Source organism: Anticarsia gemmatalis, chromosome 4 (assembly GCF_050436995.1).
Source record: "Anticarsia gemmatalis isolate Benzon Research Colony breed Stoneville strain chromosome 4, ilAntGemm2 primary, whole genome shotgun sequence".
Classification (NCBI taxonomy): domain Eukaryota; kingdom Metazoa; phylum Arthropoda; class Insecta; order Lepidoptera; family Erebidae; genus Anticarsia; species Anticarsia gemmatalis.
The window spans coordinates 10,240,876-10,260,526 of NC_134748.1; the positions used below are offsets into that span (position 1 = coordinate 10,240,876).

The 19,651-nt window shown below is 33.6% G+C and overlaps 1 protein-coding gene across 4 annotated transcripts in view; it reads right to left on the minus strand.

Moving 5' to 3' along the window:
- Positions 1 to 19,651, minus strand: part of LOC142972511 (uncharacterized) — a 107,782-nt gene that overhangs the window by 8,812 nt on the left and 79,319 nt on the right. For all 4 annotated transcript variants that reach the window (XM_076113712.1, XM_076113715.1, XM_076113714.1 and 1 more), the window contains 2 exons: positions 6,030 to 6,137; positions 1,510 to 1,693 (listed from right to left, as the gene is read on the minus strand). In XM_076113712.1, the coding sequence (XP_075969827.1) occupies positions 1,510 to 1,683 (174 nt within the window). In that variant the 5' untranslated portion in view covers positions 1,684 to 1,693; positions 6,030 to 6,137. The remainder of the gene's footprint in view (positions 1 to 1,509; positions 1,694 to 6,029; positions 6,138 to 19,651) is intronic.

Consider the following 19,651-nt stretch of genomic DNA (forward strand, 5'->3'; position numbering starts at 1 on the left):
GTCCGATTCAGTAATAAAATTCAAGCAGAAAAGCTCGCCAACTGTGAAAAATTAATTGAAAAGAAAATACGAGCTCAGTTTATTGATGATATTAATTTGTCTTATGGTATTATTAGAGGGGTTGATCTGGATATTGATGAGAAGGAATTACTAGAAAATATTTTGGCGTCATGTGACATTCTGTCTGTGAAAAGATTGAAGAGATTGAACGGAGCTCATGAATGGGTTGACAGCGAAACTTTGAGGTTATCTTTCAAGAGTAAACATCCTCCAGTGTCTATTTACGCATACGGGTGTAAATTTACCGTCGAGAAATATGTATTTCCAGTTACACAGTGCTCCGCGTGTTGGAAGTTTGGGCATATAAAGAAATATTGTTCGTCGAGTAAAATAGTTTGCCCCAAATGTGGCTTGGATCATGTGAACTGTGATATTGCGGTATTTAAGTGTCCTAATTGTAAGGGATCGCACATGGCTCTAGACAAATGTTGCCCTCGATTTGTGCAAGAGAAGAAGATTCGTTTTATTATGAGTGACCAGAGCGTTACTTATAAAAAAGCTTTCGAAATGTATTTGAAAAATAAAGGTGAGAAGTCGGTACGTCAAAGTATGGTTAAAAAGAAACCTATTGACTTGAGCAACGTTTTGCCAAGTGGAAATAGGACATACAGCAGTGTTGTTCAAGCAAATGTTGTGGTGCATAGTTCTTCAGATGGCCAGCAAGACATGAATTCTTCTTCCCCGATATTACCACATAAATACAGCGTTAAACGAAAAGAAAAGAACACAAGGACAAAAAGCAGTCGGACTGAAAATGTGGATTCGTTTGAGTCCATTCCCACCTTTGTACAATCTGAACAATTTGAGAAAATGACTGGAGAACAACCTAGTAGTACTAAACAGAAAAAATTTGACTTACTGAATTTAATTTGGAATTTAAAGAATATTTTTATATCAGAAAAAACTGTAGACGAAAAGATTCAGTTGGCATTTAGAGTTATTTGTGACGAATGTAAATATTTTCTTAGGAGTATGTTTAACAGTGGAGAGGTCGTTGGACAGTTTTTTAATCTTTTTAATGGATAAGTTAGATATTTTACAGTAAAGCTCACAAAGTTTAAGGCCTAAATTAGTTGATTTTGGAACATTATTGTTTAGAGAAAAGGAAAATAACTGTAACTGTGTCGATATTTTTGTTTTTGTTGTGATGGGGCTGACTTAAACTCATAGAGTTAAAAGCCCTCAATAAATAAAGATTATAAAAAAATAAAAAAAAGAATATTTTGATTTTATAGAATGCGTTACATCCATCTAGGGGTAAAATTTATCTGTAGCATGATTATTTACTCTTGGTACCACCAACTAACTAGATTACGAGAAATTAGTTCTAGCGAAACACGCTAGAGGCGCTAATCATTTTTCATAAAAAAAATGACTACACTGGGAGATAATCGCCCTTAACTTCACCTGACTGTATCAATTCAGTAAAATATGTTACGAAAAACTCACTTTTTGTATATGTTGTTGTTCAGTGAACTCGCACAGTATGTCGAGGCCGTTCTTCTTGACGGTGCAGCTGCAGGGGGTGATGTCGTTGGGCGGCGGACACTGCTGCGCGCCCTGCGGGTGTGCCGGCCGCGCGCACAGCACCACGCAGCACACTAACAGCCAGCGAGGCACCATTGTGGATAACCTGGACATACAGACAAAAAATATAGTGAAACTACCAAAGAAGTAAGATAGTCTTTTGCATATAGAATTGGGTGTCTCTAGCCAGTAGCGCCATTTTAAATACTTACTCAATTCTGTCAAATTATTTGTATCTCGAAATGCATACGCAAAATTTAAAATTAATAAACCATAGTTAGCCTGATTAAGTTTAAAATATATTAATAACAAACTATTAAATTATTAAATTTAATAACAAACTATACAATAAAAGAAATAGCGCTTAAAAGTTTAAAATACAAAACAAAGTGACATGATTTTATGGTACAAAAATTGCGCTGCTGATAGCTTCAAATCAACAACACATGATTTTATGGTACGTCAGAAAAATTTATACTTAGTTACACAATCAAGGAAATAATATGAAAACTAAACAAAAAATCAATTCAAACCCCAAGATATTCAAGTCTGACATAACCGTGCACTTGCAATTCAGATTTAGCTCCAACATTTTGACGTTAAAATTGCAACAGGAGAAAAATCCCTAGCCTTCTTTTGTCTCAACTTATCCCAGCTTCGAAATGAGACTCCGCATTATACAGGAACGTAGCTATTTTACATTTCTGTTTTAAAATACTGCCTCGAGTTAGGAAATATACTAGGAACGTTTCTCGAGGAAAGCCTTGGCAGAGATTTTTGTTTGTTATATTATTGTAGGTTGTTTGGAAGCGTTTACGTTGCATAATGGACAGTGTTGTTGGTGTCTGATGTTTAGAAGTTACTTTCAAAATTGATATTACATTGTCATGTAAAAATATGAATAAGATAATTTTATAAACTTTCAGAGTTAATAATATGCCTCTTACGCACGCAAGTAACATAATAGACAGCGCAACTTATATTAATACGATGCTTAAACATACGTTACATTATATACGTTGTACATTACGTAGGACACGTAAGACTTTTTTGAGGTTTCAAGTTCTCCTAATGATTTTAATAGGTAAAAGCATCCCCAATCGTAGTCGATAGTTAAGCGACAGATTCTAAGCTATGCTTTGCTACTAAATATAGTTATTGTGTAGCAAGGCAATCGAAGCTAAATAAATACTTTTGAAAGATATATTATTATTTCGGTAGCTCGATTCTCTACTACTATCGACTACCGACAACCGACCTGTCATCGAGAAATTTTGTATCAAAATCTGATCAGCGCCTCTGACGGGTGTCGTAGGAAACATTTTGGCAGTACATTCTCTATGTCAAAATTTCGATAGCTAGCCAGTTGTCGGTAGTCTGTAGTGATAGAGAATCGAGGTACAGCAAATTAAAAAAAAATTAGAATAAAAAAATAAATTTATAACATCTCCAGTCTCCTTCTATAAATCGAACCCTTTATTACACCGTGAAGCACGTATCAAAAAATAATGTTCCTATACATTTAGATTGGACATGTAGGTATTGGCGAGTTGAATTATTCTATTGGTTCGGACGTCTACAGAATACTAATGGGCAAGTCTGTGGTGGGTTCACAATTGTTTAACAGCCCGTAGGGTTGCTTAGTAATTGTGTGGTTGAAATAACAACTGTCCTGCGAAGTAATTAGTTTGAGATAATGGTACGAATTAAAAGTAAATATATTGTAATAGGGCATGTACTGACGCTCTGGGCGTTTTAGTGTTTAAAATAAGATTGAATAAGACTGTTTGATACCCATTTACGCAGGTTTTACTAATACATGATATTGATTTTGTTCATACGTACATAGTATCACGCCTGTTATTCCAAAAGTTATACCCGGGTTTTGCCATTATCAATGTTAGTCCCATATAGTAAGGGGCGAGTATATTGCCATATTATTATGTATAATGTTACTCTTATTACCATAATAATATAATGTTTAAATTGAATAGTTTAATATTAATTGATGATACATATAGACGTACTTTATGGTAAGTCCGATAATACGTAATAACTAAAGTAACTAAAAACAAAGTACATTTAATTATTTTATTACTAATCACAATTACATATATTTACGAATGGAATGGAAAACCCCGAAAATAAACCAAGGACACTGACAAATTTAATTAAAATATTAAAGTAATGAATTAATAGATAGTTCGTGTATTACATGACGTATGTGGGAGTAAGTCCTTTGATCTTAATATAAGTTAAACTAACAAGTAATAACTTCATTTCTTAAGTAAAGTGAACATGTTACCTGCGCACACTCACTAGCTCGAAATACTCCACTATCTACACTAAGTTTAGTTATGTTTATTTTTATAATTTCACCCTACACACAATGTCTTTACTTAATTCTTAACGTGACACGTTACAACTGTGGCACGATTCTCTACAATTGGAACTATCAAGTATCGAGAGCTTGACATTTAAAATGTACGGCAAAATAGTTCCTACGTCGCCCGTTAGAGGCGCTGATCACGTTCATTTAATATCATTTAATGCAATAAACAATAATATGTAACGAACCGTCGGTTTAAAATAATCATATTAACAGTATTACGCTTAATTGGGAGGTTTAAAACGCTCACAGTATAATTCGTTTATCAAAGCGGAAACAATCATTTTTGAGCTTAAAACATTAATATTTTATATCAAACTAGTTTTATACGGATTTATAAATAACAATTGTGGGTGTTACCTGAAACCAGTAATAAATTTTAACTTAATGCTGTTCGCGTGTATTGTCAACGGGTTTTTTGTATTTGTATTATTTACAAAGGGTTGTGTTAAAATATTACCATAATGTTATGGTGACCATAACTTTTATTGTGATTTAAAATGTTAATTTAATTATAAAATCTAGGTCCTTTAAGGCTGAATAACCGTGATCAATAATCCCTTCTTATGAATACTTAGTAAGTAAAATATTGCAATGATAAAAAATGCAGTTTCATTATTTATAATCATTTCGCTTTCTCACCTAAACGTTTTTTATTATATCGTAATAAACCGTTTTTAATACGTAATATTAAAATTAACGATTGAAAGCTTCAGAGTAGCATTTGATTATTACATCAAATAAATGACATCTCATACAAGAATCTTCGGATAAATCGTGCACCTTTACAAATCTTTTCATGATCAAATATCTCTTTACCATGTTGTGTGATTGGATCAACCGTTACCACAAATCAAGCTACACTGCTACCAAACTACTTCGGAAACCAGATGATACATACCACAAAACTGGACCTGACTTCAAAGCTTTTAGGCTAACGACTAGTACGTTACTCGTTATTCCTCAAAGTCTAGCATTTCGAGTACACTTACGTTCAAAAAATGTATACGCTGTCACATTTTCAAACGTAGTTTTATACATACATAATATCATGGCTTTTTCCCTTGGCAAAACAAACATAGTTTTCTGTGTATAAATATGTACAGAATGATGTTAGTACTGTATTCGCCCTGGTTTTATCTTTGTCCGGGGTAGATATCGCAAATTTTAACTAACATAGGAATACAATGAAAATGTATTATATGGCACAGGTCCATCCTGATCAAAGAGTGTTAATTACTTGATATACGTGTCTTACATAGATACCTGCAATATTAGCTCATTTTGTAATATTTGCATGATGATTATAAAAAATATTTTTAAGCGAACACGCAGACGTACCTATCACTTCCATTATCATTGATGAAAATACGTAATAGTGCATAGATACTTTTGTCATCGATTCTGCTCCTGTTACTTTGAACTTTAAATTCAAAGAGTAACTTGGTAAAAGGTACGCGTTACAAAGAATCCATCACGGACTCACAGCGGCTGCTCTCTTCCGAAACAGATTTGAAAACTTTTAAAAGTCGAGCAAATCCGAAACCTTATTATTAAAGTTGTTTGTTTGCGCTCCTTCCCCTAATTTGATTCTACATCTACTGAATAGATTTGCGAACTAGTTTTAGAAGTGGAACTGTGAACTCATTGTGTTACTTAACGATTATAAATACGAATGTTAATCTTTATTATAGCAATAAAACTATATCGGAGCAAGTCTTTGTATTGTTATTGATCTATACAACATTTTTTAACGCTTGTGGCGCTAACATTTATTGATTTTGAGTCCAAGAATCTCCGTCCTCTTTTCATACACTGGCCATTTTGCACTATTCCCATAACATAAATTGCTTACCTCTATAGGAAACTTTAAAAAATATCTACTGATTATATCTTACAATAGCCGTAGACTTTCCCAGTTCAACCAAATTCATTTTCCTTCCAAAACATAAATCTAAAACATAACAAAGAAAACGAACCAACAAAAAAAGCTGTACAAAAACCATGCGCCGTCTCACACACACTCATTCACACGATTACATACAATACTTACGTGTTTGTCTGTGTGTATGTCAGGCCGGCGAGCGATTATGTAGGGGCGAGGGGAGTGCCGATGTCATGGGCCACTAGGTCATGATCACAGGAGTCGTTGTGGCCCGCCCTGCCGGAGATACCATCACGTTAGTAAAGTACAGAGGAACAATTTTCTACGAATAACGAGTAATCGACCAGCACATGAAAAAGAAATTGTATTAAAGGTTAATTAACACCCCTAGCGTATTTTGCAAGGACTATTTCCATCATTTTTGCTACTATCAACAACCGGACAACTAGTTTATTACTGAAATTTGTATGAAAAACTACCGATACGCAATAGCTCCGACTATTGAATTTGGCGTTAGGTAGGGGCGTTTTCCTACTACTACTATCAAATATCGACAACCAATTTTGTTCGAAAAACTGATAAGCACACTGAGCGAGTGCTGTCGAAACTATATTTGTAGTACATTTTAAATGTCAATCTCTCGATACTCGTTATGACCGACTGTAAAGAAACGCACTACAGTAACGCGATTCTCTTCCCGTATAGACTATCGAAAACCGGCTGGCTATCAAATAATTTTATATCAAAACTTGATCAATGCCTCTAACGGGCGCTGTCGGAACTTTATTTGCAGTACATTTTAAATGTCAAATTCTCAATACTCGATTTACCGACTGTAGGGAATGAGCTACAGATTCGGATACTCGGTCAACAGCTGTGCGACTAATCCCTATGTAACTTACGACTGTTTGCCGTCGCAATTGTACCATTCGTACTAATTCGCTTACACGGACGTTTGTGATTGTACTGATTTAGTTAGGTTTGATGCTTGTTAGCTGTCGAGTATGATTGCGGATTGACAAAATGTGGTTAGTAAGCTTGTCACTTTTGTTATGAACAATTTGTTGCGGATATTACAAAAAAATAAGAGCACAAAAGTAATGTAAAAAATATTTTTAACATTGGTATTACTTTAATCACGATTACAGGGAATCCATTAATTCATACATGTATGAAAATCTTTACATCATAAGGTACAATTTATCTTGAGTTCGTTACGTTCAAAACCAAAACAATTAGATAATAGCAAAACCTCAACATTCATTGTTTAGAACACACATTGTTAATCGGAAAATGGGTAGTCACCATTTTCACACCATTTTTCGCAAAGGTTATTATTTCAATCAAATTTGTAACCCCATCGGTCACTGTCATAGTAATCCATTTCCTCCGGTCACTGCGCACAATTACTTTTCACTTAGTTCGCCGTTGATCGGGCGGCAATTCTGAGAACTGTCACATGTAAGGCAAGGGTATCGCAGTTCAAATATATTGGAACACGTCGAATAATTATCAACGTGTGTGTATACATGTTTTCGTTTCATATGAGCTTTGTTATGTAATAAATTTACAAATCAGAGTACCGACTTGCTGATTTGGCTATGTAAAATAGAAGGAAATCGTCTCTTGTTGGATTCTAAAGAATAAAGCTACTGCAAAGAAGTAATTTCTATATAGTTGGTAGGATAAAATCTGTAGGTCGCTGTATCTGTTAGAAGTTAAATGCATAGACAGTATAAAACAATTCAGTTAATGCTGACTAGATTATATTTAAGAACTCTGTGTGCTTTCAAAATAAAGTATCAAACAAACCAACGTCAGCTACAATTCCATGAGTCACTCTATGTTCTAAATTTTGTATAATCTCAACCCCATCAAATGCAAACCTTGCATACAAAGCTCTCTAAATTGTCAGACTAGAATCCAAACACAGACTTACCAAAATAGCCAATGGTTTTCAATAAGCACCTCAATTGTTTTTCAACCAAAGTTGTCCAATTCAAAACAAACTATCCTAGATTTTATTACGTACTTCCATTGTAGTCCCGAAACTGATGGGTACGCAACTCACAAAGGGAAGGGCTTTTGTTCCAAATAAAATTAAATGTAGAGAGTCACTTCCTTCCCTTTGGGAAATTTAAAACGCCTTGATTCGATTATCTTCCCCGCGCTCGAACAACGCTTGCGATTGTATGCAGATATACTGAGTGATTGTTTTACAATCCTTCCGTGATAATGTTAGTGAAATTTATTCGTTTTAAAACAAAGAAAAATGCGGAATTTAATTGTATAGACACAAAAAGTTTCACGCTTAAAGTTTGTGGGCTTTAGGGTCGATTTGCAATCGGTGAACCAAAATAATTTCGTAAAGACATACATAATATAATTAATAGATGTGTTGTGTATTTTATTTATATCTAAGGCTGTCTAAAATTACAAATATAAAAGAAATAATCATTTGTCTCCAAAATTAGATTACGATACAAGGTGAATCTTTGAATATAGCAGTAAAGAAGTCAAGATTTATGATACAAAACAATAAATGTAATAAAAGTAGAGGCGGAATCCATTATTCAAATAAAATATTATCTTAGTTGTGTACCTGAAATATTCATTTTAATATTTCTATTTTTGTACTCATTCCCAAGTGGACGTGAATATTTTTTCCTGAGAAGAAAATATTGCAATAAGCCTTTCGGGTTTAAAACACATTTTTCTAGGAAACAAATGAAATGAATTTTTCTCCTAGCTACAAATTATTTATACTTTCACTAACTTAGTGAGTCTTGTGATCTCATTTCAAAATCAAACACTCACTAACACAGCAACGTGATAAGATCAAAAGTTATTAATAATCATGGTATGAAGACTCTAAACGCCTGCTTTAACTTTACTTGTCAAAAATTATTTCGGCCCACGCCAAAGGCTCTAATAAATTTTTCCTTTATTATTTTCTCGATAACAACTTGATAAAAGGCAGAAAATAGCTCTTTCACTATCGAACTAGACACTGATCCATATTAAACGTAAAATCTCTCTTCGATAAGAAGATAAAACAATATTACCGGGTAAGTAATACAGACTCCATAGCAAAAGTGCTCCTCTGTGAACACCAAAACTATAGACTACCTTTTGTGGACACAAATAAGGTCATACAAACAATACATTTACGTTTATCTAGTGATATTTGAACGTACATACATTTGTTGTAGGCGGACGGACAAAGAATACTGATTCGTCTTTGACGGCAGCTAAGTGAATTGCAAGATCTCGAGTCTTAGGGAGGTCGGATCACGGGTACACCTGTCCTTTACCTTAATATCTATTTCTTACAAAATGCTATTGTACCTGCCTTGTCACCTTAAGCTTTTTCTAAGTGGTTTGGGACCGGTTTTCAGTTAAAACGTTGGCTTGTCACGAGGGAGACTGACAAGGTCGTTTAATGGATAACCTGTGCTACTTTGTGACAGATATGATAGCGAAATCTTTTATACTGCGTTTATTTAAAGGCGGCTGTGGTTGCAGCTGTGGTGGACATGAAGCAGCGCATACAAATATTTATAATCTTAAATTTTTGACAGCCAGTGTCTTTAAATTTATTCTATCTGCTATTTGTGATACGTAAAAAGTAATTGATAAAAAATATGAAAATGAAAAATATGAACACAATAATTGAATAGTTAAGTATAGATCTCACTAAATTATTTGATACAATAAATTAGGATGACCAGTGGGGTAACGCAATCAGTAGGAACGTAATAATTCAACTGTACACGTATGTAAATTATTTCAAAAACAGTTTTACCAAAACGTGACCCAATTTCAGTTTAACTATAATTCTAATCATAAACTAATCAGACCTAATGAGCTGGAACAATGTAATTCGTGTATTTTAAAAAACACACACTAAAACAATGTGTGTTCGACAATCAGGCGACCCTGAACAGGCTACGCGGCGTAGCTAATAAGTGCGTAGCAACCTAAGTCATTAGGTAGATGGCTACGAGCCTGCTACGTGCCTACGAAAAATCTGATAGTATTGTAATCATGAACATAGTGTTAAATAATTAATAGTAGAACATCCATTACCCAATGGACATGTTTTTCTGTTCTGGTTGTTATGAAAGCCTATTGCGGGCACTTTTCTAAAATGCCTTTGTGAGACTTATTCAATGAAAATTCAATCAGTTCGCACAGAAAATGAGAATTTGTTCCATTAACGAACCGTGACAATAAACTTTTCACTTTAATCAAACACTTTTGCATACGTTTCACAAAACTGAACTTAATAACTAAATAACACTTTCAATAATTGACAACAAAGCGTTACTTTCATTTTTTGACAACAAAGCGAATAAAATTGTACAAATCTAACCAGACTAAACCTCAAAAGTCGAATAATGGCTTAGACTTTACCAACTCAGACTTACATAGCTTAACCAATCACAAGCGAGGATTTCAACAAACGTGTACTTGTCATTTTCTGTGTCCGTCGTGCTACAAAGTGAACTAGATTTGCACATTAGTCATGTACATTTTTCTACAGTTGCTTTTTACAATTTAACTAGGTATGGTATGTATTATTATGCCATGAAAATGTTTTAAAACAAGGACTGCGAAATAATTATAGAAATCAAAAACAAGTTTCCTGACGCTCGGACAAAATACGCTCGGACGTCTTTTCATTCCGTCAGGAGACCCTGACGGAATGAAAAGACGTTATGAATCAAAATTTAACATATTAAAAAAAAATATTTAGATTACCTAAAAAAATCCCAAGATAAAGACACATAATACAAGTTCGGAATATATTAAAATAGTTACCAAATTAATGGATTAACCATTTTTTTTATGAGAATTGATATCTATCCCAATGCTCTCTTCGTTTCGTGTGTTTCGTGATCAACTACCAATAAGAGTTCAGTAAAAGCAACACCATCAATAATGATAAACAAACGAAATTGAGCCCTTTTTACTAAGCAATATACCTACAGCCACAAGTCAACTAAACCAATTAAAATTTTAAAACAGCACCAGAAACTCTGGTAAAGAATTCACTTCAACACTGAACAAATTCTTTAAACTTTTCTGAGTTAATTCACTACGACACTAGCCTCCGAGAGACCTAAAAAGTAAAACACGACTTTTCCTTTATGATTTTTTATCAAAATAACCTTTTTTGTTACCTCTCTAGAGGACTGAGGTTGTCTTCACTGATATGATATTACGAAAAGATCTAGTCTGAAAAGAAAACAGTGTTTTTTTACTCTTATCTGTAGCTGCCAGCTTTATATCCTACTAATCCTATTTATATTATAAATGCGAAAGTTTGTGAGTATGTATGTATGTATGGATGTTTGTTACCTTTTCACGCAAATACTACTGAATCGATCGACCATGAAGTTTGGTATGTAGGTAGCTGAAGACTCAAAATAACACATAGGCTACTTTTTATCCCGGAATTCCTGAAAGATCGGGATATACACCGGAAGGGTTTCCACGCGAACGAAGTCGCGGGCGACCTATGGCCCTTAATAAAAAGAAAGAAATATCCTATCCCTACAGTAATTATAGACATTTCACTGTGGTAGTTAATCCCTTCAAGAATACATCAGAGGCATTATTTATTTAGAATCATCTAGATAGTGACTTGATAGTCCAATGCGAAGCTGACGATAATGGAGAATGTTACCTAATTTTGATTTTTAGCACTCCATATTCTCGTTTAAAAATAAAAAATACTGGTGAAAGAATTACTTCGATACGTCAATTAGTTTTCGATTTATAAGTAAAACAAGTTGTAACCGCACGACGCTAGCTCTCGGTGACGGTGTGACGTCACTCTACACTTGCTCAGTCTGGCTCACACAGTCCGCTTACGGTCGCGCGCTCAATGCGTTGAAATTATTCCTAAATACTTTTAAAAATGTCCAATTCAAATACTAGGAAATCATATGTTGTGCCTAAATGTAATTTAATTTTATGTAGGTAAGTACATAAGGAATAATAAATAGCTTCATCTTATAATGAAACAATTTCTAACCGGATTGATCGCGAGTTTATTGATTTTACTGTGGCAGGAGAAATGTAAAATCAATAAGTACGCGATTATTTCGGTTAAAAATTGTTTCATTATAATATGCAGTGATCGTAAATATCTAACATATTAGGTACTTATATGTATAATATACTAGAAGCGGCCCGCGACTTCGCCCGCATGGAAACCCTTCCCGCGTAAATCCCGATCCTTCGGAACTCCGGGATAAAAAGTAGTCTATGTGTTATTCTGGGTCTTCAGCTAGCTATTCATATATCAAATTTCATCGTAATCGGTTCAGTCAAATTTGCGTGAAAGAGTAACAAACATCCGTACATACTTACATACATACATACGTATATAGTAGTATATACATATATACATATACAAACATACGTACATACATACATACGTACGTACGTACACACATACGTACGTACATACATACAGACGTACGTACGTACACACATACGTACATACATACATACATATGTACATACATACAAACATACGTACATACCTACGTACATACGATGACATACATACATATGTACATTCTCACAAACTTTCACATTTATAATATTAAGTAGGATTTTGGAGGCAACAAAACCTCAATTTGTTTCACAAAATAATTCGTAACCATTATTCCATTTATTTTAGGTAGTTTATCCGATTGCCCTTTTTCAAATCCTTTATCCATTTTATTAATCGAATAGTATTTACTATTATTATGAGTTATTTTATACATAAGCGGACGAAAACACAACAAAATACTATGCAAGCTATACTAAGACTACCAAAATACTAAGCGGGACGCGGCCCGCGCGGCGCGGCAATGTAATATGACGTCACAGCCGCTCACGCGGCTGCTAGCGGGACTCGATATTTTTCGAAACTTTGAATGCTTATAAAATCAAAACTATTCGGTATTTTTGACTGAAACAAAAACTAGTTTATATGTATACATACAGGCTATACTGTGTCAAAATTTAAAGCGATTTGGCATACCTAGTAACATTCTCCATTACGTCAAAGGTAAGATGATATAGAAGGATAGTAGAGGAAGGGTTGACCCCACCATCATATGGGATGACTATCCAGTAAGAGAGAAAATTACGGGTTATTCCACTTAACTCCAAAAAAACGTTCCACTTTAACTCCAAAACAGTTTTAATAAATATTTTATTTAAATATAATTCATTCCACTTTAACTCCAAGAAATCAGCAGAAGTAGAGTCAGCAGCATAAAATATTTAGCCATACGGATGACATGGATGCAGAGGGAGCAGTTCGAGTCGCTGCACTACGCGCAGGCATGGTCAGGCCCTGAATAATTATAATATTGAACATCCAATCTTATTACGTAGTAAACATCACTTAAAAATCAAAAAAAAAATCTAAAATTATAAGAACATCGAAGCGAACAGCGCGTGTACTCCGACAACTTATATCTAAAAAACTTATATCTTATACATTAAAACCTGCACTATTTATTTTATGTTAACTTAGCTAAGTAAGAAATTTAATTTTTATTTAGAACTTTATTCTAATATAACAGCTTAATCCCGTCCTTGACTTTCAATCTTTTCACCAGGATAGCACTTTTGATCCTACGGTGTTCGTTTTTGAGGACGATGAACTGACTAACCTAATTATAATAACTTGGTTTGTGAAAAATTACTAGGACGTTTGGTATATGGGCTTACACCAAAATATCGTCAAGATATAATTTTTGCTGCTGACTCTACAAAAACTCTTTTGGAGTTAAGTGGAATTGATGTAGGGAAATATTTCTATCTGTAAATTATTTTTTTTTATTGCTTTGGAGTCAAAGTGGAAATAATGTATGGGATGTTAAAGTTTAGAGAACAATGGATTTGGAGTTAAGTGGCATAACCCAAAATTACATGATACTCCATAGTAGATAGAGCTAGAACATTGCGCTTATATTCTAGGTTTTTTTTGGTGTTTGGATGCATGTTGTTCCAATTTTATTTATTAAAATAATCTCCAATATTGATGGATTTTTAATCAAACAGCTCAATTATATAGACTATCCGCGTTTGTAGCTAAAATTATATTCTATAAATAATTGCTCCATCGAAATTCTGTTCCATTTCAGCTCCGCGTAGGTCAATTTGTGAAATATCAAAAAATCAAACACCAGATCTTTTTTTAACAATACAAATTGTTCAGCTATTAATTCTCACCCGATATTTTTTTGAAAACTGGATAACACTTTCATGCATTTTAATAGGAATAACCGTTTTAAAACTAGTATTTGTACACGGATTTGTGTGATTCCGTTACTGACATTTGAAAGGCAGTAACGAATCTAGCGAACTATTGAGTCGTTTGCAACCATTTTAAAGGACCTATTTTTAAAACTTTGAACATGTAACACTCTGTAGCTCGATTCTTTATTACTTTCGACAACCTATAAGTCATGGAGAAATTTTGCTCGGCTAGTCATCGAAAAATTTTGTATGAAAATCTGATCAGCGCCTCTGGTGGGCATCGTAGAAACTATTTTGGCAGTACATTCTAAACCGTTTCGATTAACGCTGTACTTAAGCGCAAGCGATACCATCGAGTTACAAGTTTAACATTTAAAATTGTAAAGAAAAACTTGTGAAGTCCGATATATTTTTCAAACCGGCTGTCAATCGGAACTATTCAAAAATCGGAAAATATTCAATTGTCGATAATCCACAACATTAGCAAATTATCCCTCAGGATTTCCTTTAAGATACGCACCCTTAAATAAGCAAATACTGTAAAGTTTCACACACTTAGCCTAAACACCAACGGGAACAAAACACGTGTCATGTTTGCTTAGGACCGTCTCTCAGTAAGCCATTGTGTTCTGTACCTACATGTATTTGCGCTAAAGCTTCAGGCAAGCCGTCACACTCATGCCCCATTAACATTTATTAACATCTAACGCAATTCATTTTCGTGTTAACTTGTAGTTGTAGAAACAATTAGAGAACAAATTTAGTTATGCCGCTAGGGGCTAGGATATTTAATCGTATCGAGCACTTGGCAAATAATTGATACTTTATCTTAAACTTGTATCTTTTTTAAAAACTGATTTTTTTATTTACAAGAGAATAGTGAATACTAAAAATACATATAAATAATTGCACAAGAGTAAAAAAATATGACTGTTTAATACGGCACAGTGAATTACAAACAGTTTTAATACACAATTATTACCTTTCATGATCAGATAACAACCTTATTTCTATACTGTTGAAATGAAATTATAATTTTATATTTGACTTTATTTTGTACATCATTTATTCAAAATACCTAAGCACACAATGATTTTTAACGAAAATCTAAGTTTTAAAATATCCAGTTATAAAAAATGCATTTTTATGATTATTCATGCTTGCCACGTAAATTCTTTATATTTTACTACAAGTAATAGCATACTATATAATATTCTTTAAAGCCGTAACTGTAAGAAATAAAACTGTTAGTTTAACTAGTTGGTTACGTTATACAGTCATTTAACTGTTACTGCTAAGTGGTTACCACAGAACTCTATTATTACGGCACTTGGTGTTACAGACCCCAGTTTTAGTACCCATAAGTACAACGAGTATGTTGAAGCTTGTTAGGTTCAATTTTCAGCAATAAAAACACGTAAAGCAAATATATTTAAAAAGGATGTGAAATTATATTTCACAGAAACATTAATCGTACATCACATTATTTACATACACATTTATTAACTTGTGTTTGACATAAAAATCGTTGGAAAATGAGTCACATATATAGGAATACATAATAATATGTATCTTATACACATCATGCTATTATTTTATAATTGAATATCATTTAAGAACTTTAATCCAGTCATAACTTTCAAACTTTCACCTTTAAACTCAGTTAGATTGCAAGCACAGCTTGTGTTTCTTTCGTTACCTTCTCTGCGTATTCGATGCTAAAATGCATGTTCGCATTAATCCCTTACACTAAGTACACTCTAAACCCTAATAAAAATTAGGTTAATTATATGACTCTTGATCTTATTTTATCTATTCACTTTATATCATTTCCCCCCTCGTCCCAAATTCCTCACCGAAAAAGCCACACCAATACATACACTTACACCCATGTAATTCTAAATAACCACACTGGCCACGGCCAATTTGGTCGCTACTAACCAGAGCGGTAAATTCTGTTATTTCTTGGGAACTGCGTCCAATTTTGTGTTCAAATTGGACAAACGGCCGAGGAAATAATAACGTTAATTAAGGTGGAAAACAAAGAGAACGATCCTTTCCGTCGCGACGATTTTATGAGAGCCCGCCCTCTTAACGCAACAAAGTGTTTTATTCTGTAGCTATGGGCTTATACGTGTGTGTGCGTATAAATGCGTGAGTGTATGTGGGTGTATGCGTGTGCGTATACATGCGTGAGTGTTTGTGTGTGCGTGTTTGTGTTTTGTATCGAACACATGAGATAGTCTTCGATTTTATAGTACAACTAATATTTTATGCAAGTTATGAAGATTTATTTTGCTTAGATAAAGTTAATGTAGTAAAGATTTTGAACTTTTGCTTTGTAGCAATATACTTTAGACGCACGTTTTTAATTATGGATTTGTTAACACGAATAATTTCTATTCGTATCATGAAGTTTTCATTCCTTCATACTATCAAAACAAATAATTTGTATATCATTGTTTTATGCTTCGTACTCACATGCGGTACAGACGCGATAGCTGTCCTAAATCAATGTGTTAACTTAAATCAACGCACTTAATTAAATCAGTGTGTGAAAATTCATCCTTTATCCTTTTGTATCCTCATCCACGATTTTCGTAAAGCATTTTACCTAATCGAGCCGGCACTTTGAGTAAAACTTAAGAGCAATATAAAGACTGATAGTTTTATAATACATCGCATATTATTTCCCCATCCTGCATTAACATTGTCTGTCAAAGCGCATTACAATCACTTAGATCCCTTTGTTTCATGATGAGTTGACGACAGACAATCAAACGTATGGCGTCGCCCCTAGTTTTTATGTCCCACACTTAAACTCGTAAAACACATTTATATGTTCGTATACTATTAGTTTTGTAGGTAAATAATACTGTTAAGAGGGTTTATTTCCTTAGCTGTTTTCTATGATCATGAAATTATTTTATTAACTTGATTGTAGTAGTTATGCTGTAAGTGCTTTTTTATCGTTGTGAAATTCTACGTTCTACTTTATTCTTCATAAATGATACATAGTATTTAAAATAATTCCAGTTTTAAAATATCGATATGAACTGTGTGCTTAAAAACCTTTTACATGGTTGGTCCCAATGATGACTCATTCACACCAAGAATTAGTGATATTCTAATAATATTCATATAATATATACAAAACCATAGCTAAAATGAATTCCTAGCTTTACCTCAGACAAATGCGTTTTGTTTATTTTAATAAAATACTAACGTCCGCACAGAATTTTTAATTCATAGTACTACTACACCTACTGTGAATTAAAAACACAAACTAAAAATAAACCCCGGAAGCTTTATTTAAAAACAAGCATTTGTTCTGTCTAGGAATTAAAACTAGCTGTATTATATTAAGGTACAGTTGCACCACATTTAAATAAGTACCAGAGAGTTTGACATTTAAAATGTGGAACAAAAATAGTTCCTACGGCACCCGCTCGAGGCTCTGATAAGATTTTTATATAAAATTTACCGATAACGCGCCAGTTTTTGATGGTTAGTAGTAGTAGAAAATCGCCTCGCTGAAAAAAAACATTCCTACAAAAATACACTAGAGTTGCTGACTAGCATAAAAAAACTATCGATAGATAGCTGGTAGATAGCTGGAGAAACGCGCTATTCCTGTGATTTTGACATGTTTTTTTCCAACAATTACTATCACTTTATCTATTTATTCGGATAAAATGTTATGAAGCTGGCCCTTAGTCTTATTTAGTTCCAGAATAAATAATAATTATAACTTTATCTTGTGGATAGGTAGTTACCTTACACTTATTTACAAGCTGGAGAACTTGCTTTCAATAGTGAACATAAATTATATTAGTTTCTCAATACACGCATATCATAAAGGCATATTACAAAAGCTCGTTTTTGGTATTACTAGTCGATTTTCAAGGGATAGGCGTTTGACGTGAATAAACATGGACACTGGATCCATTAATATTCATTAAGTATATTGAACGGACTGCGGAATACCATCCGTCCATTGTGCCACAAGTTTCGGGTTGGAAACAAACAAGAAACATAATAACACGTACATAATTTGATATGGAGGTACATTACAGAAGAAAAAAGAATAAAATGAATAGACGCAAAGGTCACATAAGCCTTTTTGTCGCTAAAAGCACCTTTTATATGAATAAAACGTCATAAAAAAGTTCATGAAGTTGTATGGAACTTGGATTCGATTATAGAAGGTCGAAGAAGAATTCAATATCAATATGAGTTTTTGTACTTAAAAAGTGGTAGCTCAAATGGATAGTTAATTAGTAACTAGGGGTCTAAATTGAAAGACTGACTTAAGAAAATATTATTCCTAAAACAGAGTCACCCCGAATTAGCCAAGTGAGACACCCAAATGATGTAAATGTACGGCCTCTCTTATGCATATAAAAAATAACTCCTTATTCCCACTAGGATCGGCAGAAACCATATAAAGGTCTCTCTTATTATAATAAAAATTACATACATTTTAACAAAAAGTAAGTTAAAATTTAAAATATGATCCGTCGCATGGCGATCAATTTGTGAAATATATTCGTACGATTGTAAAAATTACAATACGTGATGTGAATTATGCTTCGCTTTTGATGTCAGATACGTGCAGATCAGTTTATCTTGCTCCCAGAGGACCTCTCGCTTTTATTAATGAGAGCTTACTATGAAAATAATACATATTTAATATTGCGCAAAGGATTGGTTGCAATTGCAGTGTGAGGTTTAAGCTCCGTTTACAGTAAGTATACTAGTAATTTATAGTAGGAATACTCTGAATACTATAAATTACTAGAATAATTTCTCTCCTCTCTCTCTCTCTCTCTCTCTCTCTCTCTCTCTCTCTCTCTCTCTCTCTCTTTGCTCTTTAGTAAATATTTGATAATGTTTGCAAAAAGGTCATGTGCGTAGTACTCGTAACCGGCGGTCTTGTATGACAAGATGTATGGATGTGAATGAAGGGGTGCTCTCTGGTCTCTGCCTACCCCTACAGCAAGAAAACGTGATTTTATGTATGTATATATGTATATTCGGAGTTTGATAACGAATTTATCGCAATAGGCGCGCCCCCTATATTTAAGTAAGAATTGAAATGGCAAAATGTGGGTGTTTATATTGATTATTCATACTTCCTTAACCACACCATCGGGTTGAGAAGGATTTGCTTAACGTTTTAGGCGGGCCGAGCCTTGGTTATGCTGCGTTTTTCTTTTTTATTATAAAGGAACATCATGATCCAAAAATAGTTGTTGCTACTTTATCATTAAGTATCACATTATAATGTTTTTAAATTGCCCGAAACTCATAAATATTTCTAACGAGCGGCACTTGAAGAAAAAAACATAAAAATGTTGTCGAAGTCGTTTTGAATCCATCAATATTAGATTACCAACTCACTAAGCTGTTACAATATTCTTCAATATTTTGTAAAATTGTGAATATTTTTTTGAGTATTTTATGGTTATAGTAGGTGCTGAAAGTTTTGGTAGCTGCTGCTCAGTAAATTATTA